General features: G+C 38.5%; 4 protein-coding genes across 5 annotated transcripts; 3 read left to right on the forward strand and 1 right to left on the reverse strand.

Annotated features, from left to right (window-relative positions):
* Positions 1–85: 85 nt before the first annotated feature.
* On the reverse strand, positions 86–4,736 carry LOC132161873 (chaperone protein dnaJ-like protein). Its single transcript, XM_059572084.2, has 7 exons — positions 4,543–4,736; positions 4,222–4,428; positions 3,685–3,751; positions 2,311–2,642; positions 2,021–2,162; positions 1,595–1,720; positions 86–753 (listed from the first exon to the last, which is right to left on the reverse strand). Exons 1-7 carry the CDS (start codon positions 4,562–4,564, stop codon positions 369–371), a joined length of 1,281 nt encoding a protein of 426 aa, XP_059428067.2. The 5' UTR covers positions 4,565–4,736; the 3' UTR covers positions 86–368.
* Positions 4,737–11,555: 6,819 nt separating this feature from the next.
* Positions 11,556–13,338, forward strand: LOC132162619 (large ribosomal subunit protein eL33w). Of its 2 annotated transcripts, none has more exons than XM_059572896.2 (5): positions 11,556–11,653; positions 11,773–11,808; positions 11,902–12,130; positions 12,214–12,256; positions 13,137–13,338. In XM_059572896.2, exons 1-4 carry the CDS (start codon positions 11,622–11,624, stop codon positions 12,253–12,255), a joined length of 339 nt encoding a protein of 112 aa, XP_059428879.1. In that variant the 5' UTR covers positions 11,556–11,621; the 3' UTR covers position 12,256; positions 13,137–13,338. The 2 variants fall into 2 exon arrangements, with proteins under 2 accessions (XP_059428879.1, XP_059428878.1); XM_059572895.2 differs by having other exon boundaries at positions 13,161–13,338.
* A 1,521-nt stretch (positions 13,339–14,859) lies between these two features.
* Positions 14,860–21,827, forward strand: LOC132162617 (Neutral/alkaline non-lysosomal ceramidase). The gene is made up of 10 exons (XM_059572893.2): positions 14,860–15,253; positions 15,623–16,008; positions 16,863–17,071; positions 17,721–18,074; positions 19,169–19,433; positions 19,522–19,792; positions 19,895–20,020; positions 20,516–20,579; positions 20,748–20,917; positions 21,196–21,827. The coding sequence occupies exons 2-10, from the start codon at positions 15,665–15,667 to the stop codon at positions 21,742–21,744; spliced, it is 2,352 nt and encodes a 783-aa protein (XP_059428876.2). The 5' UTR covers positions 14,860–15,253; positions 15,623–15,664; the 3' UTR covers positions 21,745–21,827.
* Positions 21,828–23,441: 1,614 nt separating this feature from the next.
* Positions 23,442–25,414, forward strand: LOC132162618 (putative sugar phosphate/phosphate translocator At3g11320). The gene is made up of 4 exons (XM_059572894.2): positions 23,442–23,882; positions 24,030–24,133; positions 24,253–24,481; positions 25,013–25,414. The coding sequence occupies exons 1-4, from the start codon at positions 23,442–23,444 to the stop codon at positions 25,157–25,159; spliced, it is 921 nt and encodes a 306-aa protein (XP_059428877.2). The 3' UTR covers positions 25,160–25,414.
* Positions 25,415–27,868: the final 2,454 nt, after the last annotated feature.

Genomic DNA, 27,868 nt, shown 5'->3' on the forward strand with positions numbered 1-27,868 from the left:
AGAACTCCTCAAAGAATAAATCTCCCTAACCATATAGGAAGAGATCTAGCAATAATTTTGGGGGACTCGACCCATGCCACATCAATTGAATAAAGGATCTAAAGAGGCAATATTTTGGGATGAAGAACGAACTTTACAAAAAGAAACTGAACTTTCATTATCTCAAAAAACACTCGATGCTTGGTCAAGAGCAGTAGAGCATACAAAACGCCGTGAAATGGCGTAGCAGAACACCCAAGTGCAGTGCAGCAATGCAAGCCAACTATTTACCAACAAAGGAAAATTTTGGTCACAAATATTTTGAAAGGGAGAAACCTCATAACTTATTGCTCGGCAAAGGAAGTAAAGGAACATGAAAATTTGCTTAATCACAGCTTCAGCCACTCCAAGCAAGGACATAGCCCCCAGCAAAACCGGGAAGGATAGTAATCCTTCAAGTAAACCTCCCTGCTAAAACCAATAATATAGAAACTGAAGGATCGAGCACGATGAGACATGGTGACGCGTGTAACTGGCACAACGGAGATGGTATGCCTCTCACATATGACCCTAGAGGAGGGAGGTACATGAGCTCTGTCGGCAATAACTTCAGAAGAAAACTTGTTGAGGAAGAAAGAGTCAGCAAAAAAGGCTGGAGTGCATTGATGTGCCTGAGTGTTGCACAACTGGACACCTTTGGCTCTGTGGAAAACCTCATCAGGAACTGATGCTGCTCCGCTTGTTGCACCAACTTTTCGAGTTGAGAGTGTCTTCCTGTAACAGAAATTTTTTTTCTCATTCATTGATGCACCATCAGAAAATGGTAAGAATGAAAATTTCTTGCATGAACAGAATGATGGAAGTTTCTGAGCTAATTACAAGTGAAGTTAATGCATCAGAAGTCTATCACTCAAATTTTTTATAACATAAATTGTTTCTTTACAAAATCTGCCACCTGGGTAAACCATGCAAGCAGTGATGGTTGTTGGAACATGAGAACTGACTATCACATCACACTATGGTCTGGAGACGAATGATTTCATAACTTATAGAATTGCCTCTAAAAAAATAATTGCTGCAACAGGAGAGTAAATCTCAGTCAACTAGCCCCTATATATAGTTATGGAGATAACTTACATCATATCCCCTTGGACCAAAACTATGTATAAATCCTGCTGAGACTTTGGTCTATCTTTCAGACACCATTCAGTCCATAAGTAGCTTTCTGATGCCAAATTCATCAGGTATAAAATACTCAAACTCTAATGAATTGTTCAAATTTTTATGCAGCCAAATTTTCACTGAAATGTTATGTGGATCCGATATGTTTGAATCTTTGATCATCAAAGACAAATCACTTAGCAGTCAGGTACCTCTTCAAGGTGGTGCACAAATCAAAGAATGTGAAACATGACATTACATGAAGAGAATAGATAATTCCTTCTAATAGAGTGACTGCCTCTAAAATATGCACTATGATGAACTAATCAAATTCAAAGAAAGTTGAGCCTCATTAATTTAGAAATGCAGGTTGGTTAGCTTGTACAAACTGATAACATTGACCTTTATAGGCAGAGCATATGCAATATACGTATCACCAAACTAGCAGACATACCATCTAACAACGGCAACGTTATGCGAGAGAAGAGAACCACTTCCATGACATTTGTCACATTTAATTAGCCCACGAGATGCACAAGTTGCGCAGGGAATCTTTCCCTTGCCATTACAGTTCATACATCTGCAAAGACAAAATAATTCTGAATGAATGAACCATGACCACTGCAAGTATAATAGCTACCCAGTTCCAAAACATGAAGCTACCATTAAACTGCACATCGAACTTAACAGTCAAAACTGTTGATTTCAAATATCCTGTTGTAGTATTTGGGTAGAAATGAAGTACGGAGATAAGTTCTAGTTAAAGATATGTAAAGAACAACCATTAAAGTTTGACTGTGCAATAATTATGTTTCAGCTTAAAACCAGATGTGATTAGATTCACATATAGAGATGAATTACTAACAAATAAACAACTCACATTGTGTCAGATCCATCTTTATGGGCAATTAAACCTCTTCCATAACAAACAGGGCATTGGGTCATCTGATTTTCCTTAAAAAATCCAGGTTCTTGGTTTGCATTACATGTAAGACAGACAGTATCTCCCCGTCCTGCACATCCTGCAATCTCATCCAAGGCTGTGTTAGGACAAAACAATAAAGACTCCTACTATTAGTAACCGCGAGAACAAAAAGATACAAATTCAAGTTTCTTTGACATTTAAATTCTTTCTTAACCACAAAGAGTCTGTAATTTCAGAACCCTTACCTGAGCATTTGTCAATGTGTTCAGAATGAGGAATTTTCGCCTGTGATTCCTTATAAGGTACAAATAGGACAGGGAACTGGGATTTTAAATCCAATTCCCAGATTCCAAGTTCAGGCCCTTTATCCCTTCCATCAATATCCCCACTGAGGTATGGTTTTGTTTCTCTTATAGTTTCCCTTTCCTCTATAAAAGTATCTAGGGTTCCTACATAAACATTGCAGTCTTCCACTGCATGAATCTTCCATGTCCGAGCAGGACGACTTCCCCAACAGCAACGATGACCAACATGATCAATGAGCAATTCACGTATCTCAACTTCATCCAATATTTGCCTAAACATGGATTATTGAGTTAACAAAAGTTTGTAATTTGATGCTACGATGTTGAACTTGATAAAATTTCATCAACAAAAGAGAGACTTGAATAGAAAAAAGATAAAGGAAAAACCAACATAGATACAAATCAAAGCTTTAAGTGAACATGTACAGCAAGTGCAAGAGGTAAACCTATCTGTGGTTCATGCTTGAACCATGACCAGTCTTTGACAGAAAGCACCAATTATAATCGAGGAAGATCCCCAGGAAGGATCTTCTATAATTTTATCTCAATACTTTGCCCTTTTGCAGCAAGCACCAGCATGCTTTGGGCAGTAATGCATGAAATAAAGTGCTTTTTAACTATGGCATCATGGATGGTGCAAAAGATACTACTTACTTACCTAAGTATTTCCATATGCATGATAATGCACAAATGGATTATTCATGAAAATAAATGGCAGGGGGAAAATAAATGCCTTGTTTTTCAAGAAAAATTAATACAAATTCTCCGAAATTCTTGCTAACACGATGTTTTCACTTTGATACAAGAAGGTTCCTAATATGTCAACGAAGTCACTGAAATTCTTCTTCTTCCTCTTCTCTTTTCCCCTTCTAGTCCAAAATTTTGTTTCCCTAGAAAATAGGCTGTCCTCATATCCCTTGACTGTGACAGTTTCTATTTCTTGTTTGTGCCTTGGCAAAAGTATTCTACCCCTGTAGTCATTATACTTCTCCACACACAAAATCCTACCACAAAAGTTGGTTGATTTTTGGCTAATAACATAGGCTCACAACACAATACAAAGCCTTCTAAAAAGGAAGAGCAATAAGGAAGATATGTCTCAAAAAAAAAGAGGGTGCAACACAGCTGAGAAAGAGGAAGTGTTTCAAGGCTTAACTAATGAAAACGATGTCATATCATATCATGCCAGCATCGCAGAAACATGGTACAAATGTTTAAGATAGACTAACAATCTTAAAGACATGCAACTCAGACTGTAACATCAATTCTATTGAATTTCTGCACTCAATAATAGAAGCGTAGTAACACACTTACCTCCCGAAATCACTGGTGGTTCCACCATAATCTCCTCCATATCCACCTTGATAAACAATAGCTTGCTCTGCGAGAAGTGATACATAATTTAATACCCATGATAACGGCTACAGGGTAAAAGATTATGGAAGACATTGAGTTAAACGGTTAAAATGACGCATAAATCAGTATAAGTCTCCTTTGGTTAGTGAGGATAGAATACATCGTTTTATGTTGCTTTGAGATCTGAAAGTGATAGAAAAAACAGAAGAAAAAACTAGCTTCAAAAGCCAAATTATATTATAAGGCATGTAAAGCTGGAAGGTTTTGTATCTTAATTTCCAAATAATCTAAGATTTTAACATCTTAATTTCCTTTCTTTTCCTACATTTTCTCAGCAACCAAACAAAAAACACAAATGAAAAACTCGGCAAACATAAATGGCACCTTAATCCTTGACAATCAAAAGCTCTTCAAAACCTCAAAATTAACTCAGACCCAATAACTAAAACCGAAAACCCATATTAAAAAATAGCCAGTTGGGAAAGATACGCGTACCATTAGGATCGGGCTCGGGCGAGCTAACCAAAGCGCCGTGAATGGAAGGCGGGTAGTGATCGGAAAAAGCAGATGCCGATCGAATCTCCTCGACGCTGACCTCAGTGCCGGCCAACGAAGCAGTAGGAAGCACAGAGCCTGTTCTTCCCACGTACTGGTACGAACTCCATTTTCCACTCTCTTTCTCTCCCGCTTCACTTCTTTGTTCTTTCAAAAATACGAAAGCCCATCAAAGAAATATCAGGGATGGACTCACATCAACTTGAAAATTAAAATTAACAACCTGAAAAAAAGAAAAGAAAAGGAAGCCTAGGAGATTACCTGAGAGCAGAGGCTCCTCCATGATTTTGTGCGTGCTAGAGAGATTGAAAATGATCAAATATAGAGCAAATTTCCTTAGCGAGTAAGAAAGGGGTAGATCAAGTCAAAGAACATTATCATTATGGGAATGCGAGAATCGGCGGTGGATCTCTCTAGTACGCGACTCGGGTCCACTCCATCTAATCTCGGCTTCAGCTATTAAACGCAGTTAAACCCAAAAAAATAGCTTCGGTCGTTGTTGTCTGGAACTCGAACTTGAACAAAAGATGTTTGCCACGTCGTTTAGGAAAATGTTACGGCTATAACCCTTTTTTTAATTTTATTTTTTTTACAAACGTTGCAGTATTTTAATGGTAAAAAAATTAAATAATAAAGTTGATATATTTAAATTTAATTATTTATTGATTAATAAAATACATGTGATGTAAATCATCACTAATGGGTAATAAAATACATGTGATGTAAATCATCACTAATGGGTGGCTGAGCACCTGATTACCAACCTGATTACCAACCGTTGAGGCTACGTAGAGTTCTATAATAATTCAGTTATTTCAGATATTAAAATGGAGGTTATCTCTCAACCACCAAATAAATGTGAAATAATTATATAAAAGACGGTTATCTAAAACCTTATAAAATGAATGCAACACAAGACATTTAAGAGGAGATAGAGGGAGAGAGAGAGAGAGAGAGAGAGAAAAACGGTTGAAACACAAATTATGGGAGAGTGAGAGTTAGCACAATTAATTAAATGTCTTGAGTGTAAGTAATGATGAAGTGCGATCTCTCTGAAGTTTTCTCTCTAGGTGCCTAATAACCTAGGGGAGAAGGATTGTTTCCCAAGCTGTCCGTTACAGAGACAGCCGTGGGAGTATTTTGTTGGTGCACTGACGATGGAGGACGCACAGATGGAGGATGACCTCAGCCGAATGTGGCAGAATTTCTCTCTTTCGGAAGTGGAGGAAACAGAAATCGAAATCCAGAGTAATGCGTGGGTGGAGGGGACGAAGAGAGGGAAGAACTGTGTGGTGGGGAAATTAATTGCAGATCATCTGGTGGGGAAGGAGACTATTAAATCCACACTGATGAAGATTTGGAAGCTATCAGGTACACCCTCTCTCAAAGTCTTGGGAGATAATCTTTTTCTGGTGGATTTTTTGAATGAGCGAGATAAGAAAAGAGTGTTGGATGGGCGCCCATGGGTCTTTGAAGGCAGTCTGTTTGCTATTGAGGACTACGATGGCTTAACACCTCCAGCAAAATACCGGTTCGATCATACTGCATTTTGGGTCCGCATGCAACACCTCCCCCTGGCGTGCATGAGTCTTACTGTGGGTCATCAGATTGGATCCGCAATAGGGCAAGTTGAAGAGGTGGACGTGGACGAAGGAGGAATGGGATGGGGAGAAAGTCTGCGAGTCAAAATCAATATAGATTTGAACAAACCACTAACGAGAGGGCGTACAATCAAAATCAATGGGTCGTCTATGTTGATTTCCTTTCAATATGAACGACTCCCCAAGTATTGTTTCCGATGTGGTAGGATTAAACATGGGGTCACAGGATGCCCAGTGAGGAATGAAGCTCGAAAACAAAACGCCCCAATTGAGTTTGGACCATGGCTTAGAGCGGCTTCCCCGAAGAGGGCGTTTGGAAGTCGGTTGGGACTGGAAACAGGAACAAAAGATGATCCTCCACCAAGGCGGGATAACAGAAGAGGTTATGGAAGATATGAGTCGGCTAATCGACACTCACCGAGCAGGACAAGGAAAAGGAGTAGCAGTCCGGTGGCAAGCCGGGGAGGGAGCGGCGAGAATCCTGAATCGGTGGAGAGAGGGAGGCGGCCATCTATGGCAAGAACTAGGGAGTCAAACTTTCCATTCCAGGGAGAACCGACTAGGCCAGCTGGAGGCGAGAAGGGGGGAAATCAGATTCCTGAAAATCAGGAAAACGAAATAAGGCAGGATGGAGTGATAGGCGACAAAAGGGGAATTGATTCACAAAGAGAAATAAAATAAAATCTCCCAACTAAAGGAAAGGAATGCGTGCATAATAATAGCCAGGATCCGGATCATTTAATGGATTTTATGACTGAGCTGGCACACAAGGAAGCGTATCTTGAAGAGCTGGCGGAGAGCAGGGGACAGAAGGGTAACTCGGCAGGGGGAAAGGGAGCTGGAGAAAATGTAAAAAGATCCCAGTCGGGTAATAATTTTTTTACCCTGGCAGAGGTGGAAGAAAAAATGAAGACTGCTCTTGTTGATGACACTCTTATTACACGACGAGTCAGTGATGATACTTGGCAACACACTGAACGCAAGCAGCACAATAGTGGGGACAGCCTCGGCAAAAGAAAGATGAGGGAAGATAATGGAGGGGTGGAGGATGTAGCAAAAAAAGGACGCCTGAAAGGAGGTCGGATTATGAAACCAAGCGGTGGGATTGTGATTAAAGAAAAAAATGGTTCGGGAATGGCGGCGGCTGATAATCAGCCCCGCCGACCGCAATGATTTGCTTAAGTTGGAACTGCCGAGGGCTTGGGAACCTTCGGACAGTTCGAGAACTTTGCCGCTTGGTGAAGGAGAAGAGGCCCGATATAGTTTTCTTAATGGAAACTAAACTACGAGCTAATAAGATGGAAAAGGTGCGAGTACAATTGGGATTTGAGCATATGATGGTGGTTGAATGTGTGGGTCGGAGTGGTGGTTTGGCTCTACTATGGAGAAATGAGACCGGAGTAGAAATCCAAAATTACAGTCGTCGGCACATCAATGCTAAGGTAGTACCATCGGCAACGGAACCACCATGGAAGCTAACTGGTTTCTATGGTCATCCCAATCCAAACAAAAGACCCGAAGCGTGGACTTTACTCAAATACATTGCCACGATGGACCCTTCCCCGTGGTTATGTATGGGGGATTTCAACGAAATAATTTGTTTGGAGGAGAAATTTGGAGGAAAAGGCCGCCAAAGGGGATTGATGGAAAATTTCCAAAATACATTGGAGGTGTGCGGATTATCGGACTTGGGTTTCACAGGCCCAAAATTTACATGGAATAATGGGCGGGAGGGGGGAGAATTTACTAAAGAAAGGCTTGATAGAGCTGTAGCAAATCAGAGTTGGTGTGCTTTATATCAAGGGGTGGAGGTGATAGTGGGAGTCTCGGTTTGGTCAGATCACTCTCCGCTTATAGTAAAACTAAAGGAGTGGAAGAATGTACGTAGGGGGCCCCGAAATTTCAAATTTGAAGCCAGGTGGGAACTACATGACAAATGCCGAGAGGTCATACAGAAGGCGTGGAAGGGGCTTCCTACTCCTCTGGACCCGTGGCATCCCTTGATGAGCAATTTGGCTGCATGCAAAAAGGCCTTGATACAATGGCAACGTGAGGATTTGGGAAAGCCGAACAGAATCTTGGAAAAAAAATATCTCCAGCTGGCCGAATTACAGGGGGAGGAAAGAGAGCCGAATGGTGGGAAAACTCTTGACATCCAGAAGGAATTACAAAGCCTGATGGAGCAAGAGGATATGAAGTGGCGACAACGCGCAAAAATGGACTGGCTCACTTATGGGGATCAAAATTCAAAATATTTCCATGCATGCGCAAACCAACGACGGAAGGTAAACACCATTCATCAAATTAGAGACGAGAGTGGAGGATTATGGGAGACACAGGAGGAGATTGGAAGGGCTTTTGACAAATATTTTTCAGACTTATTTTCTACGGGAGGTGTGGTAAATTATGAGGGCTGTTTGGACGCTGTTGATGTCAGGGTAACGGAGTCCATGAATGCGATGCTCGGGAGACCGTTTGGGGAGGAAGAAATCAAGGAGGCACTATTCCAAATGGCTCCTTTAAAAGCCCCGGGACCGGATGGGTTCAACGCTGGATTTTTTCAGAAAAACTGGACCATTGTGGGTCCTGAGGTTTGCAAAGCTCTTCTATTTTCTCTCAATAATGTAGTTATTGATAGCTCTCTTAATTCCACCTTTATAGCACTAATCCCCAAGAAAAAAAACCCCTCTTGTGTTACGGAATTTAGACCGATTAGCTTGTGCAATGTCTTGTACAAAATTATTTCAAAGGTCTTGGCTAATCGGCTAAAAGGAATTTTATCCCAAATCATTTCACCTTACCAAAGTGCTTTTATTCCTGGACGCCTGATCTCAGATAATATTTTGGCTGCCTATGAAGCCCTTCATACAATGCATACCCGTATGAGGGGCAAGAAGGGCTATATGGCAGTTAAAATTGATATGAGTAAAGCCTATGACAGGGTGGAATGGGGGTTCTTAGAGGCGGTTATGGGTAAAATGGGGTTTACACCCTCGTGGATAAACCTGATCATGATGTGTGTTTCCTCTGCAAACTATGCAGTTCTGGTGAATGGGGTACCTACGGGGAGGATCACCCCTACAAGGGGTATTAGACAAGGCGATCCGTTGTCTCCATATTTATTTTTGATTTGTGCGGAGGCCTTAAGCTCATCACTGTTAAAGGCGGATAGAGAGGGTGTGTTAGAGGGGGTACCAACGTCGAAAAGGGGTCCTCGGCTTAATCATTTATTTTTTGCTGATGATAGTTTACTGTTTTGCAAGGCAGACTTGGGTCATTGGCATCGGATTTCTACCGTTCTCAAAAGCTATGAATTGGCTTCGGGGCAGAAACTAAACAGTTCCAAGACGGCCATCTTTTTCAGCAATAATACCCCAGGGGAAGTAAGGGAAAAAATTCTGGAGGTTGCAGGTATCCCAAGCTCCCAGAGGTATGACACCTATCTGGGGTTGCCAGCTTTGATTGGAAAATCCCGTACACAGGAATTTAAAGGCATCATTGACAGGGTGTGGAAACGATTGCAAGACTGGAAGCTCAAACTCTTATCCCAGGCGGGGAGGGAAATTCTGCTAAAGGCGGTGATCCAAGCCATGCCAACTTATTGTATGAGTGTGTTTAGACTTCCCAAGACGCTCTGTTCTAAGATTAATTCTCTTATGCAGCAGTTTTGGTGGGGATCCTCAGGAATACACTGGATGAGTTGGCAAAAAATGGGCCTACCGAAATCAAAAGGAGGGATGGGGTTTCGGGATTTCAGATGGTTTAACAAGGCTCTCCTAGCAAAGCAATGTTGGAGGTTGTGGCAGTATCCGGACAGCCTAGTTTCCCGCATATTGTCGGCCAAATATTATTCTCAGAATTCAATCATGGAGGCCAAATTGGGATCTAAACCTTCCTATGCATGGAGGAGCATATTGGGTGCTTGTGACCTTCTTAAAGAGGAGCTCTACAGCAGGATTGGCGACGGAGAAGATACAAAAATTTGGGGCAATAAATGGGTTCCTCGAAAAACCACCTTTACCATACAATCGACCCCTCGGATAATTGAACCGGACTCCAAAGTTGCTGCATTAATAGACAGAGATGTGCACGGGTGGAACAAGGCATTGATTGAACGGCTATTTACCCCAGAGGAGGTTGAGGCTATTCTGTCGATCCCAATCCACTTACATCGTCGGGATGCTGTTATATGGCGAGAAACAAAGAATGGTATATTCACAGTCAAGAGCGCTTATCACGCAGCTATGAGAAGGGAAGCACAATTGCAGGCATGTAGCTCACATACAGCGACGACACATGAGATGTGGGGCACTCTGTGGAGACTCAAAATCCCCAATGCAGAGAAGAATTTTCTGTGGAGAGCTTGTCAGGAGATACTCCCAACCAAAGCCAACTTATGTCGGAGAAGGGTAACCAGGGACGCTTTGTGTCCTATTTGTGAACTGGAAGATGAGACTAGTTTCCATATCTTGTGGGATTGTCCTTCGGCTAGGGATGTGTGGAGTGTAAGCCTGAAGAAATTCCAAAAGAGTTCTCTAGGTGGGCCAACGTTTAGGCAAGTGGTGGAGGATTTATTTCGGACGTGTGAGGACGAAGATCTTTGTCTGTTTGCAGGAACAGCAAGAAGAGTGTGGCATCGGCGAAACGAACTCGTCCATGGTGGGTCCTTTCTCCACCCGAATGTGCTGGTTCAACAAGCCCAGGAAGCTCTATCTCAATTTTCGGTAGCAAAATGTCAACGAATAGGGTCCCAACCGGATTTCGCAGAACCTGGTGGGGGCAGTGGAGCAGGGTAGCCTTTGGGTGGCCCGCATCAGTGCCTGTAATCTACCAGGGAGAAATTTGAGTACATGGGGACAAGAAGTTATTGGGTGTAAACTCGTATTGGAGACGTATAGTGTATTGGAGGGTTAATTTGATTCCAGATGATTAATAATACTTCTATTCGATTTCAAAAAAAAAAAAAAAATTGAATGCAACACATCATGTAAAGGGGATCGATGGTTCCTTTCAAAAACTCTTAGCTTAGCTCGTGACTTTGTTCTCATTTCAAATAAAAATATTAACTTAAGCATCGGAGTTTTTTTCGGTCCGAACCGGCAGATCATTTGACACTCATGCTATTTAAAGGTAACCCAATACTGATCAAGCCATATAAAAAATGCACCAACATTAATGAATTTTTTAGTCCCCATAAAAAAGATAAAAAAAATGGTTTTTAGGAAAAAAAAAAATTGTTCTAGTCATGAAGAAAATAGCCATTTCTCATGACAAAAAAAAAAAAAAATCTCATTTTAAATGAATGCAATCAAATAACATAAAAACTATTATATTTTTAAGTTTATTCTGGCTACCAAATGTTCTTGCATATATTTTTAGGTGTATACGGTGCAAAAAATTGTTATTAAATTTAAAATCTAATAATAATTTATCTAAAATTTAATAATAATTTTTAGTATCAATATTAAGAGTGCATTTAAAATGCGGGAATGTGAGTGTGTAGTTAATTCCTATAATATAATATATAGTTCGATCGCCCACGTGTAGTGATCAAAGACAATGAATGCACTGGCAACAAATCGACGGTCACTAACCGTAGAGACTCATAAAGAACCTATTATCCGTCACACCTGATATATCCCCAGTGATATATATACACAGGTTTCTCTTCCGTAGCAACCTAGTCTCTCATTAGGGTTTCCGTCTTCCTCAGACCAGACACAACAGCTCCGTTCGAAAATGGTGAAGGGTCGCCAGGGAGAGCGCGTCAGGTCCCAGATTTTCTTTTTCTTCCTCCCTCTCTCTAAATTTTCCTTGAACTTTTCTTTCATGCATTTCTTCAAACTCCTTTGAAGTCTTTGTTCACTTGTTTGTATTTCTTGTTTCACAGACTCTATGTACGAGGAACTATTCTCGGATACAAGAGGTAACAGAGCGACTCTCATTTTACCCAGAAATTTAAGCTAAATTAGGGTTTGAATTGGATTATGAATACGTATTTGGGTTGTGTATTTTTCAGGTCGAAGTCCAACCAGTATCCAAACACCTCGCTTATCCAGATCGAGGGTGTGAACACCAAGGAGGAGGTGTCATGGTACGCAGGCAAGCGCATGGCGTACATCTACAAGGCGAAGGTAAAGAACAACGGCACCCACTACCGGTGCATTTGGGGCAAGGTCATCAGGCCACATGGTAACAGTGGCATCGTGCGCGCCAAGTTCAAGTCTAACCTCCCTCCCAAATCCATGGTATTGAATTTGCTAGTGCTGTTTCGTTCGATTTTATTTTCAAGATTTGGGTCTGACAGTGTTTTGTTTGTTTCGTTAAACAGGGAGCTAGAGTTAGAGTTTTCATGTACCCCAGCAATATTTGAGGTATTGCTACCCATCCCTTTCTATCTTTGTGCTAGTCTGGTTTTATGGGCATGTTTTTTTTTTTATAAGCAATAGACTTGTAACTACGTTATTTATGGTTTCTTTGGAATGTAGAATTGGGTAACCAATATTAGCTTAGCATTGGGGATTACGATGTTTAGCTTATCTATGATGTTACTTTGCGGGTGGGCAGAATTGTTGGGGATGATTTGATTGCTAAATTGTGTTCGAGTTGTATGTGGCAGTTGGGAATTACTAATGATCATTGTGGTGGTTAACTTGTAATACTGTGACAAGTTTGTAGGTCAACACGTTTTGATTTAGTACTAGTGCTGCAAAGCAGTGTTTGGTTCCTTCTTGTTTAGCTTTATTTCTAGCTGCAAAGCTGTTTTGCTTCTAGGAGTAATTTATATATACAGTGTCGAAAATATTCAATTTTGGGCTGTTTAGGATATTTGAAACAAGTCATGTTTAGACACATATTTGTTAATGAATATTTGGGAAACACTCAATTCCGTGCTGCAAAAAATAGACTTAATGTGGAATTGCATGTAACTTCTGACTGAAAAAATTAATCCTTTCACCCAAGAGCACTCTGAATAAAGCTTATGTTCATATGCACTTTGTGTTGTAATTTGTTAAACTTAATAGCATCTGGGAAAGCGTAAGAGTGGCTGGAAATGAAATGATGACCATTCTTAATTTTTGGATTGAATTATTGGTTTCTTAGTTGATCTGTGTCTTAAGTGGGAATAGAAAAGCATTTCACATCTTTTCATAAATCTGGTAGTGAGATTGAGTCTGTTTATTAGTTTCATGAATTGGTTGTGAGATCAGAATGTTCCTTAATAGTTGCTGTTTTGATCGTGATATCTTACAGTTCTCTTTTATGTCTGGCCTGCAGTTTGGTTACGTAGATGCTAGATTGGAGATCAGAGGTGAAATAGTCAAATTTTGTATGAACTCCAGAGCCTAGTCTTAATGGTGTTGTACTCGGGATTTTTTTGCTCACTTCGGTTATTAATGGATATGTAACATTCATGGTAATGCTAATACCAGTTTTGGATTGGGAGTTGTTAGTACTTAGTATTTTGTCTTCTCATGTGGAGTAGTTTTGGTTTTCTGGATTTTGATTTGTTCTACATCCAGAAATTCATTGTGGATGAAATTGTGTGCCCCCTTCTCTCTCTCTCTCTCTCTCTCTCTCTCTCTCTCTCTTTGGAAAGTAGAGGCTGAATGTGGCTTCTTTGTATACATATGTGTTTTGTGTGTGGATGGTGGTTTCTACCCTCTTGGCTGCTTGCATGTGTTGTTTTATGAGGCAACCCCATCAATCAAATTTTCTTAGTAGCTGCGGGTTCTCTTCCATTTGGCCCTTGGCAATAGTTAGAAATGAGTGAACTTTGACCATTTATACCTTTCGTTTCTGTTGTGAAGCATTTCCTGTGGGTTTTTACACGTTGCTCGGGAATTAAACAGCATAGGGGAAACCTCAAGAGCACTCCAGTGATGAGGCAACTTTTTAATGAGCCACTTTCAAGCCTATTTAGTCCTCTTTGAATTTGCGTTTTTCAAATGTACGATTTCGAAATATAGATAATTGTCCTTTTGAGTCACTAAAAATGCACTTCCGATCACGCACCACTCTTTTCCTTGCTTCACGATGATAGTGCATATAATAATCTGAAACCAACATGTATGAGAATGAGGATTTGATTGGGTGTACGTTTGAAGCGCTTATGTTTGATACTTAAAAATTTTGTTTACAAAAAAAAATATTCGTTTAATAAAAAACAGTGAAAGCATTTTTAAGGGCGTAAAAAGTTAAAAAATAATAAAAATTTACTTTTTTATTAAAGTTTAAAAATGAAATTATTGTTTTTACTTAAAATTTCTATTTCTCTATCAATTTTTTTTTTTTGTTTTTTTTTTGAATGGCTCTAACACAATTTCAAACTTGTTTTTATGCGGAAAATCCTTGGTGAATAGTGATTAATCAGAGAATGTGCGGTGGTTGGTTGCTTCTTCCTCAAGGTTTATCACTAAACCTACTATTCTACCTACTACATTGAATACGTGTTTACAACTCCCCCGCGTTTGGTAGCTTTATAAGATGGTGTTTGGTAAATGGGTTGACCTAAACACTATAGTTGATGTAGATTGATGTAAAAAAAAAATAAGAATGTTTGGTATAAAAAAAAATGAAAAAGTGGTATGAAAAAGTGAAAAAATTTTATTTTGTAGCGATTTTTTTATTTGAATAATAATAAAAAGTGAATGATTTAATATAAAAAGTAAAAAAGTTAGAATGTTTTGATGTTGATTTTTTTGAGAAATGATAATGAATAGTGTCTATGCCAACTCTAACCATTTTACCAAACAAGGCCTAAGATCCTCTCTAACACATCATGGATGAAAATATTTGGTTTATGGTTATGATTTATTTTTTAAAATTTTAGAGTCATAAATAAAAGACATCTATTCTACACAAAAAAATAATATTTTAAATTAAAAAAAATAATGAAATAATAAAGGGTGACTGACCATCCAATCTTGATTATAGAGGATGACCGAACCACCTCATTTTAGATAAGGTGACTTGAGAGTCATCCCAATGGCTGGCTAGAGGTGGCCGGACCACCCCCATAACCCCTGAGAGTGGTCAGGCCATTATGGACAGATCCTATGAACTGTGATCTGTTTCCGAAAGTGGAGCACCTTCCATTGCAATTATGAGCTTAACGAAGCAACCAGAGAACAGGGTTCGTATTTTCTTCCGCCAAAAGCGATGCTTTTTGAAGAAGCGTAAAAAAAATGATACTGTTTTACTGTTTGAGCGTATTGCTGTCTTTTCGCTGACCCCACAGTGCACAAACTTTGCGGTTTGTGACTTTATTATCCCTCCAGTTTTCTCCCTCTTCTCACTTTCTTCCATGTACTTATATCCGTCGAAGCTCTTCTCGCCATGCCGACACCGAGTTGGGTTTCTGTGCTAAGGTAACTCCAACCTGCATAAATTCAGCTCGTGTTCTCTGATTTTCTTTTGTTTGTGGAAATTTTTATTATTTGATTTGAGGATGCAAACCAAGTAGCTGTGAGCTTTTGGGTGGTTGCACGGAAAGCAATTTGAGAAGTTGAATGATTATTATAATGCATACCCATTTTATATTGAAGTAGCAAGTTCTCAATTACTATAACATTTGTTTGGAAAGCCTGGGCTTTTACGTTGTTTTGAGATGTAATTTGTTGAAAGTGCTATTCTAATCAAGCTCCATGTGTGCTACGATTCTTTGATGTTACAAGTTATTATTCCGTTTGTATCAATAAAATAATACCCTCTCATGGCTTATCTTTTCTTTGCTGAAGGATGGAAAGAATTGAGTGAAGGATATTGTTTAGAAGAGGGCTATGGGGAGGCTTAGTTTTCTCTATGGCCGTGTGCAATGGACATCTGCAACAATTTGGTTCCTGGTTTTCTTATTGTTCGTACTACATAGTATTGGAGGGACTTCATCGGCTTCCCATTATTTGATTGGTCTTGGAAGCTATGACATAACAGGGCCTGCTGCAGATGTCAATATGATGGGTTATGCAAATTTGGAACAGACTGCATCTGGCATTCACTTCAGGTTGCGAGCTCGTTCATTTATTGTGGCAGAACCGCAGGGGAGCCGCTTAGTATTCGTAAATCTTGATGCCTGCATGGCCTCACAAATTGTTACTATTAAAGTACTTGAGAGACTAAAAGCAAGGTAGATAACTCTCATTACACTTCAGTCTCCATTTTTTTCTTTCAGTGCAGCAGTATCTGTACATTAATAGAGTAAACATAACATGATCTGTTTTGAGAATTTATCAATGCTTACATATTACTAATTCCCACTTAGCATATTTTGGACATGTTCTTTTTCTGAAAATAAAAATTTTCAGATCAAATCCTACCAAAAGAAGGTATAACCAGATATGAGATATCCTGTTGCACGGAAAGGGGATTACAAGGGGTGCATAAGATCAAATCTATTAGAGCAAGACCTGACCTTTCTATTTTCAAATCTATTGTCTACAGACAGAGTATCTATGCAACAGAGGACATGTATCAAAAAAATCTAAAACATGAAACAATTACTCTTTCTGTCAAGCTCCCATCTGCAATCTGTACAGCAACCTTCATACTGTTGTCTTCCTCCATTATCTTGTATAATGTTCCACCACAATCAAATATGTTTTCTCTCATTTTCAGCTACCTCTTCCACCCTAGATAGCTTCATTTTAAGATCATCAGTATATTTCTGAACCACTCTTTGTACGTACGGAGCTTTATTTCTGGATATCCTTTCATTTCTCTCTTGCCAAAAGTAGTAGATAGTTGCAAAGATAGTCACTTATATTCTTATGTCTAAGATAGTCCCCTTTAGCATACTTGACAATGCAATCTATTTCTTCAACCCACGGAAGAAATTAGCATTTACTAAGAATATTGCATTATCTAGGACATTAGAACTTGAACCCTCCTCATCACAAATTTATCTTATTATTATTCTTTTACTCTTTCTGGATTGATGCCATTGGTGTTGCTTCCTGAAATCACATATCTTCCTATGTTTAGGTATGGGGACCTTTACACAGAGCAGAATGTCGCCATTAGTGGTATCCATACTCATGCTGGTCCTGGAGGCTATCTCCAGTATGTTGTATATATTGTAACATCTCTTGGATTTGTACGCCAGTCATTTGATGTAATTGTTGACGGCATTGAGAAGAGCATTGTACAAGCTCATGAAAGTCTTCGACCAGGGACAATTTTTGTGAATAAAGGTAAGGAAGGTCACTCAAAATTTCTGTACTCTGTTTGCTGCATCTTTGAAAAACCATATATGTTTCTTAATCTTAGATGATATGGTTACCACCAAAGGTTTATGTTTCAACAAACTGCATATGTGTAAAAGAAATAAAAAATGCACTAAGCTGATACGTATTACCTGGAAGATAATAATGAGAGGGAAGATGCTCTCCTTTTATTTTGGTTTGGATTGAGGAACATACATCACTGATGAAGCAGAGTCGTTTGGCAGATAGAAATGCTGAATCCTGCAGTACTTTCTTTTTGAGTTGGGAAGTTTGTCGAATAATCCAATCCTTTTGAGAAATTTTGGCATTGAGGTAATCAATACCTAAAGCTTTAACTTTAATAAGCTGGGATGCTTAATTGGTATTTTTCTTTATTGTTGAACTTTCCATATATATGTTTATGTATACTGGTATTTATGCTCGGGCATCTATGGTACTTCCTGTCCACAAGAAATATGGGTGTTGCTTGGTACATAATGATGCATTTTGCTCATTCCCCTGGCTTAATATTCTCATGAGGTTAAGTGGAACCTTGGTGGGTTTCTGTTTTTTCTTATTAAAGATATGTTCTATAATAATCTGAGACTTCGTGTCAACTTTTGTCATGGTTCCTCAGGAGAGCTTTTAGATGCTGGGGTGAACCGTAGTCCTAGTGCTTATCTCAAGAATCCTGCAGAAGAGCGGGCTAATTATAAGTATGATGTTGACAAAGAAATGACCCTCTTAAAATTTGTGGATGATGAATGGGGACCAGTAGGTAGCTTCAACTGGTTTGCTACTCATGGAACTTCAATGAGTCGTACAAACTCATTAATAAGTGGCGACAACAAAGGAGCCGCAGCACGGTTTATGGAGGACCGGTTTGAACAGAAGGGTTTTCTGGAAGGTTTTGATGAGTATTTCAATAAGTCTGGAACTGAAGGAATCCCCCGACGAGTCTCAACCATAGTTCCTAACCCAAAGAAAAACCGTAAGTGAACTGTAGTCAAACAACAGTGCATGAAAATACAGCATTGTATTTAAGTCTGGTTCAAATTTGTAACATTGTCTTTAAACTATTACATGCTTTCCTCATATATGTTTTCAGCTCAGGGAATCCCCACTTGAAATCAGTTCCATTTATATTATCTTAACCATAATCTAATGTGCCAAACCTGCTGAACATGATTATTGTAGGTTCGAATTTAGTCTTCAAACCAGTGTACCACATTGCATATGGTACACTGGTTTTTAACTTGATAACAGCCCAGTGAATCTTAATTTCTGATTTGCAACTGAAACCAATGCTGATGGAAGAACTATCAACACGGACCAATAAATACTCTCTCAAAAGATCTGTTTGCATCGACTCTGTTCATTTACCAAATATGATCAGAGGAACTATATGTTGAGAAATTAGGCATATACCAACTTCTACTAAGATTTTGGTAACTTGGGCTCCATTAACAAGCACAAGCTCATAAGGATTGTTTTTTAGATTACACACATCTCTCAAGGAATTGAATTAGTAAATTGACTAAACTCAGGGAATCCCCACTTGAAATCAGTTCCATTTATATTATCTTAACCATAATCTAATGTGCCAAACCTGCTGAACATGATTATTATAGGTTCGAATTTAGTCTTCAAACCAGTGTACCACATTGCATATGGTACACTGGTTTTTAACTTGATAACAGCCCAGTGAATCTTAATTTCTGATTTGCAACTGAAACCAATGCTGATGGAAGAACTATCAACACGGACCAATAAATACTCTCTCAAAAGATCTGTTTGCATCGACTCTGTTCATTTACCAAATATGATCAGAGGAACTATATGTTGAGAAATTAGGCATATACCAACTTCTACTAAGATTTTGGTAACTTGGGCTCCATTAACAAGCACAAGCTCATAAGGATTGTTTTTAGATTACACACTTCTCTCAAGGAATTGAATTAGTAAATTGACTAAACTGGTTCATGGGTAGGCCAGGTGCACATCATGAGATCTTGTAGAATACCTTTCTTACCTTAGGAAACAGAAAAATGCTTCGAACTTCATTGTATACAATGTATGAAACAGGAAATCAATTTCTGAGACTTGCCGCCCACTTTCAGTTTTCTCAAGGACGGCCTGCAACTAGGTTTTCAAGTCTTGCTAGACGGGTCAGGAATGCTTCCGGGCAAGCTGATAGGCCTCAGTTTGTATCTGCATTCTGTCAATCAAATTGTGGTGATGTAAGCCCGAATGTTCTTGGTGCATATTGCATAGACACTGGATTGAGTTGTGATTTCGATCACAGTACCTGCAATGGTAAAAATGAATTATGCTATGGTCGAGGACCAGGGTACAAACTCTCAAAATCCTGAAATTACTTCAAGTGTAATGTTCAAATATGTAGTATTGTTTTTAAGCTGTTTATGGTCATTTGGCAGTTACCCTGATGAATTTGAGAGTACTCGTATAATTGGAGATAGGCAATTCAGAAAAGCTGTGGAATTGTTTGGCGGAGCAACTGAACCCCTGAAAGGGAAAGTTGATTACCGACACACATATCTAGATTTCTCCAACCTTGAGGTTTCACTTCCTGAAGCGAGAGGGGGTCATGAGGTGGTGAAAACATGCCCAGCTGCCTTGGGCTTTTCTTTTGCTGCAGGGACCACTGATGGTCCTGGAGCATTTGATTTCAAGCAGGGAGATGATCAGGTATGAAATTGCTGGTGCATATTTGACCCATCTTTAAACAATGCCCTTTTATGGTGAAACACTTTTACTGTGAGTTGAGTCTTTCCCTGGGTGCTTCTACAGGGGAATGTGTTCTGGAGGGTAGTGAGGGACTTGATAAAGACACCGACTCAGGAACAGATCAAATGTCAGCATCCGAAGCCTATTCTGCTTGATACTGGTGAAATTAAGGAACCATATGACTGGGCAGTGAGTTTCTAATTTAGTTTTCACTTAATATAAACATTGAATAAGCATATATAAGTTCATTGACTTTCTGGACAAGCACTATGGTCGATGAGGTGCTCGACATGGATAGCCGTGCCTCGGGTGCAGAACTGCATTTGCAGGACTAATGTCATTGGGACTGTCTGGAAATCTCATACACCAATCATGCTGAGTAATGGAACTTGTTTATAAGCATACCCTTTAGCTTTCCTTTTTAGAGCACATTTTGGAGAATCTTTGCAACATTCTAACTGAATTGATTTTCTGGACTTGGAAATATTTTTTGTGATGTTTGGCCTACTTATAGGTTATTATATGCTATTAATGGTGCAATTGTTAGAGTTTGGTGATGCTTTCTGATGATTGTTTAAGAATTGTCATCAATTTGTGTCTCTGGATCAATTGACCAGTGCTTCAAATTTCTTCATGTATGGGTCAATGGTGTTTCTGACATTGTGGATTTAACTATTTATGCAGCCCTCAATACTTCCAGTTCAAATTTTGCGGATAGGGCAACTTGTGATTCTCAGCGTTCCAGGAGGTAAAATAACCCTGCTGTATCTTCCATTAGAATACTACTTGAACATTATTCACGTTGGTAAGAGAATGGTACTTGGAGATGAAAATGGTGCCCATATTAGATGATAGGGTGTACTGTGCACATAGATTGGTAAGGTCTCAGACTCTCAGGTCATATTATTTCTTGCAGAATTCACAACCATGGCCGGCAGGCGCCTCCGTGATGCTGTTAAGTTGGTACTTACTTCTGGAAGTAATGGAGAATTTGACAAAAATGTCCATGTTGTCATCGCAGGGCTGACCAATACATATTCGCAGTATGTGACCACCTTTGAGGAGTACCAGGTGCAAAGATACGAGGTTTGTGCCACCTATTTCTCTATTTCCATAATCTTGTTGACAACAATCTGGCATAGCACATGCTGCTTCCAATTATCTTCATCTGTTCAGCTATATAGTTACTAAAAGTCACTCCAAAATGAGGTGGCTTTTAAAATCACAATTTGAGCATTACTCATACAAAGATAGATCTTTTTGAAGTTCGTCGTGAACGGAAACATGCAGAAATTGTCTTATTCTCTCACAGAATCCCCGGCATTGCATAAATCCTCTTCTGATTGGTATTTTTTGATTGTCAGGGAGCCTCCACACTGTATGGTCCACACACACTTGATGCCTACATTCAAGAGTTCAAAAAATTAGCTGCAGCTCTTATCAGTGGCAAAGCAGTTGAACCAGGCACCCAGCCCCCAGATCTCCTTGGGAAGCAAATCAGCTTACTTCCACCAGTTGTAGTAGACGCCACCCCTCCTGGCGTGAATTTTGGGGATGTCAAAACTGATGTCCCTCCAAATTCCACCTTCAAAAGGCGTGAAATGGTCACAGTTACCTTCTGGTCCGCTTGCCCAAGGAATGACCTTTTGACTGAGGCCACATTTGCAGCGGTTGAGATTCTGCAGGACCAAAAGACATGGGCACCAGCTTATGATGATGATGATTTCTGCCTGCGGTTCAAGTGGTCAAGGCCAGAAAAGCTTAGTCCTTACAGCTATGCAACCATGGAATGGAGGATTCCTGAATCTGCAGCTTCAGGTGTGTACCGGATAAGCCATTTTGGTGCTTCAAAATCACTTTTTGGGTCTATTAGCCATTTCACAGGATCATCTAGCGCCTTTGTAGTGGCATAGAGAGGTGGCAATATACATTGAACTCATTGTTAAAGTTGTCAATATATTCCACCATGAGAATTATATAATCATATATCTCTACTAAGGGACGGGACTAGGAATTTTTATCGACAATAGACAAAGTATGAATGAGAAATATATTAAAATAGGAGGCCAAAGAATAAATGATAAATATATTAATATTAAATATTAAATCAACATATAAAAAATAAAATCAGTATCCAATAAGCAAACCTTACCCTTAGCTCTACGAAAAATCACATTCTCCTCATATGCACATTGCACTCTAGAAAACATTATGGATTTTGGGAAAAGACATAGGGCATTTTAATTCATAGGTTTGGGGCATTATGGTTATATGGATTTTCTTGTTTGAGGGACACAATGTATTCTTAAAAATTTTGGACTGTTTTTTATGGGTTTAAGCCAAACATAAAATTGTGGACTAACTTTTTTTTTTGGGGGTTGGGCCAGAACCAAACTAAAAGCTTTTGTCTCAAATGCAAATTTTAAAAGTAAAATTAATAAATAAATAAATAAATTGTAAAACTGGGGGTGGCCATGACCCGCCCCAGTCTGTGCATAGCTCCGTCTCTGTTTCTATTGCTCTCTCTCTCTCATGTAGGACCGGTCAACAAGTAGATTATTTTAATTAAAACCTCACATATAGAACTGGACAACAAGTAGATTACTTTAATTAAAACGTAGGATAAATGAAGGAAACAAAGTATGAATTCATTTGAAAATATGTGTTGGGATAAGCGGTGTTTTAGCAAAGGGTGCCTGAGAATATATGTTTTGGGAAACTCCTTGAGACCATGAGGTTGGCTTTAAAAATACTGTCAACGTTAACCTTCACCATGGCAAGGTAATGACAGGGGAGGCGAGATTTCTATAAATACAAAGCTACATGTCGTTGCTGAAGAAACGTCAATTTGGGGGCGTGGAAATGGTGCGCAGCTAGTCAATACAACCATCTTAAATTGAAAAATACTTGACAACTAAATAATTGACAGCAACCGTCTTATTCATGATCCCGGAAAGTGATTTTTGAAATGGCTAATCATTATCTTTTTCTTTAAATAGTTAATTTAACAAATCCTTATCATTTAATTTAGAAAGGAGGATGATGGGTACTCAACTCTTTTGTCCAACTTAAGTCATTTTAGCCTTATTTTTTATTTTTTTATTTTTTTTAAAAAAACTAAATAGCAAATGAAAAAAATGTGTAAAGGAATAATATCTATTTTTTGTCATTCTTTTATTTGGTATTTTTTAAAAAATAAAAAAATGATATTTTTCTTCATAACAATGCAATTTTTTTAAAAAAAGATATTATTCCTTTACACATTTTTTTTCATTTGCTATTTAATTTTTTTTAAAAATAAAAAATAAGGCTAAAACTAAGCCTAAGTTGGACAAATTAGTTGAGACTCTATCATTTTCCTTTAAAAATAATACTTTTAAAATTTAAGAAATTATAGAGGACATATCACGTGGTACACATAATAGTACCGATACGAATGAATAATCAGCAAGAGTCCGATGTGTACATGCGGGCCCACGACAAGTACTCGACGTGTCAAATGCGGGCCCCCACTCGCCACGCAACTGGCATGTCCAGAGCTTCCTTGACCTTCAAGGTTTCTCCATTTATTCTTCACCATCTTCGCCTTAGAATTCGAAAACGCCCCATCATGAAGAACCAGATCCCATGGTCGACGGTTGGGATGGTGGCCGCGTGGTACGGCTCCAACATCGGTGTCCTGCTTCTCAACAAGTACTTGCTCAGCAACTACGGGTTCAAGTACCCGGTTTTTCTCACCCTCTGCCACATGACCGCCTGCTCGCTGCTCAGCTACGTTGCCATTGTTTGCATGAAGGTGGTGCCCATGCAGACCATCAAGTCCGGCGCACAGTTCCTCAAAATCGCCGGCCTCAGCGTCGTGTTCTGCTTCTCCGTCGTCTGCGGGAACGTGTCGTTGAGGTACCTTCCGGTGTCGTTTAACCAGGCCATCGGGGCCACCACGCCCTTCTTCACCGCCGTCTTGGCCTACGTCATGACAAGCAAGAAGGAGGCTTGGGTTACTTACTTGACTCTCCTGCCTGTTGTTGCAGGGGTCATCATTGCAAGTGGGGTAAATAGATCTTCCTTTTTTCTTCTTTGTAATATTAGGAGTAAAAGCACCAGTTAATCTTGGGTAATTGGTAAAATAATTAAGCAAAAAAGGTTTCTCCCAAGTATTTCACCAATTATAATTTATCCTATAATTATTTGGTTGCAGGGTGAACCAAGTTTCCATCTTTTTGGGTTTATCATGTGTGTTTCTGCTACAGCTGCAAGGGCATTAAAGTCGGTGCTTCAGGATATCTTGCTGTCCTCAGATGGGTATCTATGGATCTCTCTTTCTTGCAATTGCATTATTGTATGAAACTAAAGAAATTAGGGCTTAAGAACTAGACTGAGATAATTATAACTACAATGTTAATTTTTTTTTTTTTTTGCAGAGAAAAGCTTAACTCTATGAACCTGCTGCTGTACATGGCACCAATAGCTGTGGTTTTCTTACTTCCAGCAGCTCTGTTGATGGAGAAAAATGTGGTTGATATCACAGTAGCCCTTGCCAAAAAAGATATCAAAATAGTCTGGTATTTGCTCTTCAATTCGTCGCTAGCATATTTTGTGAACTTGACCAATTTCTTGGTCACCAAACACACTAGTGCTTTGACCCTCCAGGTATACCCCACATTTCAATATCTTTTTCGGATCTAAATTGCTAGCAATCCGAACAGTAAATGTGAAAAATTCCTTATGAGGCCTATTTGTCCGAGCATGGGACCAAATTGTCCAAGAAACTCTCTGACATTTGCTATATGAATTGATAGCAATCCAGACAATAAAATTACTAGGAATCTTTGTCCCTCATTTCCACATCCTTTGTGGTTTACTAAAATCATTCATACATGTACAGATTTTCAGTCAATATGTTTTTTTGGGAAAATTACACTTTACCCTCTCAAAGTTTGGGACAATTTTTAATTCTATCTCAAATGTTTCAATTTTTGCAATGCACCCTCAAACTTCCAAATTTTTGTAATTCGACTATTCCATCAGTTAAAGCCATTTTGACTGACAGAACAGTGATCACGATCACGTGACTCACATGTGATCACTGTTGGCTTCTTTTTTTTTTCCCCAAAATTCATTACCGGCAATTTTTCCTTATTTTTTCCTAGTTTGAGATTGGGAGAGTCTTCAACTTTGCAGGTTTTGGGGAATGCAAAAGGAGCCGTTGCTGTGGTTGTCTCAATTTTGATATTCAAAAACCCAATCTCGGTTATTGGGATGGCAGGCTATGGGCTTACAGTGGTTGGGGTTGTAATGTACAGTGAAGCCAAGAAGAAGGGCAGATGAAACTTGTTTTGTTTATGGGTTCTTCATGCAAATGCAATCAAAATCTATCTTCTCCAACTTTGTGTGCAGTGCAGAGCCAGCATCAAGGCTTGCAGGACCACCATGGCTTGGTCTCTTGCTTAAGGCTGATGCCCATATTGTGCCTGCATAATTTCTAACCCTATGGAAGCTTGGGAGATCAGGAGTTTCCATGATTATAGTTCTATCACCAACCACAAACTTGTCAGATTGCCACCAGGGGTGGAACCAGGATTTTTGGAGTAGGGGGACGAATTTTTTATTTATTTTATTTATTTTTTTATTTTTTATAAGTTGAGAATGTTGACTTATATAAATACAAAAGCACATAAATACATATAGTTTCTCTCTATGTATGTTTGTGAGTGTTTATATAAAATAAAAACATATACGTCTTAAATTTAATCTCATAGCATCACAAATACATAATAGTTTAAACAATTAGTAAAATAAATTAAATACGATCTATAGAGTTCAAGAAAAACAGTACCAAAAATAATTACTGTAAACTCAAATGACTGCATAATAATCATTCAAAAAATAAATAAAAAACAGATATTTTCATCATATTTTACATTTTTGCACCAAAAAAACACAAATAAATGCAAGAAAAATGAGACGTGAGGAAGATGGCTAAGAAAAAAAAAACAAACGGAATAACGCATAATATGTTAATTTGGGGGGACAAATATACTATTTTTGTTGGGACAATTCTTAAAATATGTATATTTTATAAAGAATTATAAAATTTTGGGGGATGAACCTAGCACATAGTTCCGCCCCGGATTGCCACCTCTCAACTACTCAATTGAATTTGTCTTAGCATTTGTTTCAGGGCAGATTTGGATCCAACAAACAAGATCATTGATTATTTAATGACAGATGTTTCAATATACTTTTTTTTTCAACTAAATCATTGTTACCATGTGAGTTATGTATAGGAAAGCATTATAATGTTGGTCAAACTATGGTTCCATTTGTTAATACTTTTTAGAGAGCGTTATTTGTTTTTTGTTTGACGTGTTCTGAAGTGACATAAATGTAAAAGTAGTTTTGTGAGTTTTGAGTTATTTGTTAATGTTTTTGTTTTAAAAAATAAAAAAACAAAAGAAGAATGAAAAAGATGGCATCTCTAATTACAAGCAACCCAACTTGGCAATGTGGCTGTGGCATCTGTTCTAACTTACCAACCCTTTGTATTGATCCAATGGATAGAGGGAATAACTTTGGGTTCAGAAGGGGACTAAAGAATTTGTGCTCTCAGATTTCTTAAATGGATGGTGTGCAGAAAAAGTTAATTTCAATCTGATTTCCCCCCTCTAAACCACCCCTTTTATATTGGAATATAGGTATATAATTAAATGGGTAAAATCATTTAAAATGGACGGTATTGAGTGTTTTGTAAGCACATGGGCAAGCAATTGTTTAGGACCAATTCTTGACCAAAGAGAATACCAAAAGCCTCTGTCCTTAGAAGGACATAGCCTTTTATTTTATTTTATTTTATTTTATTTTATTTTTTTCATGTTGTCAATTGATTGAATCATGGGTTAAATTCACTTTATCTTTTGGAGTTTCAGGAAGTTTTCAATTTGAACCCTAATGTTTAAAAATTGGCAATGTACCCCCTAATATTTTAAAAACTTTTAATTCAGACATTCCGTTACTAATTTCCGTTAAATTGGACGAAAATTTATGAAATTATGTAATTACCCTCAATGCTTCCTTTTTTTCGTCAAATTAGACGAAAATTATTAACAGAGGGTCTTAATTGAAATTTTTTAAAATATTAAGGAAGTAAATTGCCAATTTTTAAATATTGGAGTTCGAATTGAAAATGGAGATGGACAAGGTTCAAGTCTAATGGTAAGGCAAAATTAATTTTGATCTAATTTATTTTGGCCTCTGACATCTAAACCCTCCCTTCTTAATTAGAATACAAGTATAATTAAGTTCTTAACTAATTATTTAAATACAGAAGAAAAAGAAATGGAGATGGAGTCAAACTCCAATACACGTGGGAGGCTGCCGTATGCAAATGAGGCAAGCAGCCGTGTGAAACTTTTCATCCAACTGCATGATGAGTCAGCAGCCAGTAGCACGCTGCCTCATGGGCCTCATCAAATCACAAGTGGCCCATGTGGACGCCATAATTCTTTGTCTTTTTTCGCTTCTTTTTTTTTATGCTACCTCTTTGCAGTACCCAATAAGGGCAAGTTTTGTTGGACGAAATCACTCTCCCATAAAAGGGATCGATGGGTCCCAGATTACACAATTACACATAATCCAAATCTTACAAAGTTGTTTGGTCATTAAATTGTCTTACTTTAATTGCTCTTTTAAGTACCTGATTGGCTATTTGCCTTTTTAAGTCATTCTGCCAGTAGGTTGTGCTTATCATCTTGTAGAATTATTACATAGTAGAGTTGGTAAAATATTTTTTTTAAAATTTTGTAACTATCTTATTATATAAGTTAATTAAACATAAATAATTTAAAAATTCAAAACATAAAACACTTTAAAAAAAAAAAAAAAAATTTGAGATAACTATATGACCACCTTCAGCAGAAAATAGGGATAGATACATGTCTACCTGAAACAAGTCAGGAGTGGTCATACACCCACCACCCAAATTGAGGTGACCTACAATCTATCCTCTTCTTTTCTATTGAGAGTAGTCACAGTCTGTTT

This window comes from Corylus avellana, chromosome 10, assembly GCF_965113065.1.
Source record: "Corylus avellana chromosome 10, dhCorAvel1.hap1.2, whole genome shotgun sequence".
Taxonomy (NCBI): Eukaryota; Viridiplantae; Streptophyta; class Magnoliopsida; order Fagales; family Betulaceae; genus Corylus; species Corylus avellana.

What these genes read in the sequence shown, in the direction of transcription:
- LOC132162617 (XM_059572893.2), top strand. Translation starts at nt 15,665, where the DNA reads ATGGGGAGGCTTAGTTTTCTCTATGGCCGTGTGCAATGGACATCTGCA. An exon ending in TCAAGCAGGGAGATGATCAG is followed by an intron (nt 19,793 to 19,894) that starts GTATGAAATTGC and finishes GTGCTTCTACAG; the next exon opens with GGGAATGTGTTCTGGAGGGT. An exon ending in GATTCTCAGCGTTCCAGGAG is followed by an intron (nt 20,580 to 20,747) that starts GTAAAATAACCC and finishes TATTTCTTGCAG; the next exon opens with AATTCACAACCATGGCCGGC.
- LOC132161873 (XM_059572084.2), bottom strand. Translation starts at nt 4,564, where the DNA reads ATGGAGGAGCCTCTGCTCTCAG. An exon ending in ACACATTGACAAATGCTCAG is followed by an intron (nt 2,163 to 2,310) that starts GTAAGGGTTCTG and finishes ATGAGATTGCAG; the next exon opens with GATGTGCAGGACGGGGAGAT. An exon ending in AACGTTGCCGTTGTTAGATG is followed by an intron (nt 754 to 1,594) that starts GTATGTCTGCTA and finishes TTTCTGTTACAG; the next exon opens with GAAGACACTCTCAACTCGAA.
- LOC132162619 (XM_059572896.2), top strand. Translation starts at nt 11,622, where the DNA reads ATGGTGAAGGGTCGCCAGGGAGAGCGCGTCAG. An exon ending in ACTATTCTCGGATACAAGAG is followed by an intron (nt 11,809 to 11,901) that starts GTAACAGAGCGA and finishes TGTATTTTTCAG; the next exon opens with GTCGAAGTCCAACCAGTATC. An exon ending in ACCTCCCTCCCAAATCCATG is followed by an intron (nt 12,131 to 12,213) that starts GTATTGAATTTG and finishes TTCGTTAAACAG; the next exon opens with GGAGCTAGAGTTAGAGTTTT.
- LOC132162618 (XM_059572894.2), top strand. Translation starts at nt 23,442, where the DNA reads ATGAAGAACCAGATCCCATGGTCGACGGTTGGGATGGTGGCCGCGTGG. An exon ending in GGGTCATCATTGCAAGTGGG is followed by an intron (nt 23,883 to 24,029) that starts GTAAATAGATCT and finishes ATTTGGTTGCAG; the next exon opens with GGTGAACCAAGTTTCCATCT. An exon ending in CTAGTGCTTTGACCCTCCAG is followed by an intron (nt 24,482 to 25,012) that starts GTATACCCCACA and finishes TCAACTTTGCAG; the next exon opens with GTTTTGGGGAATGCAAAAGG.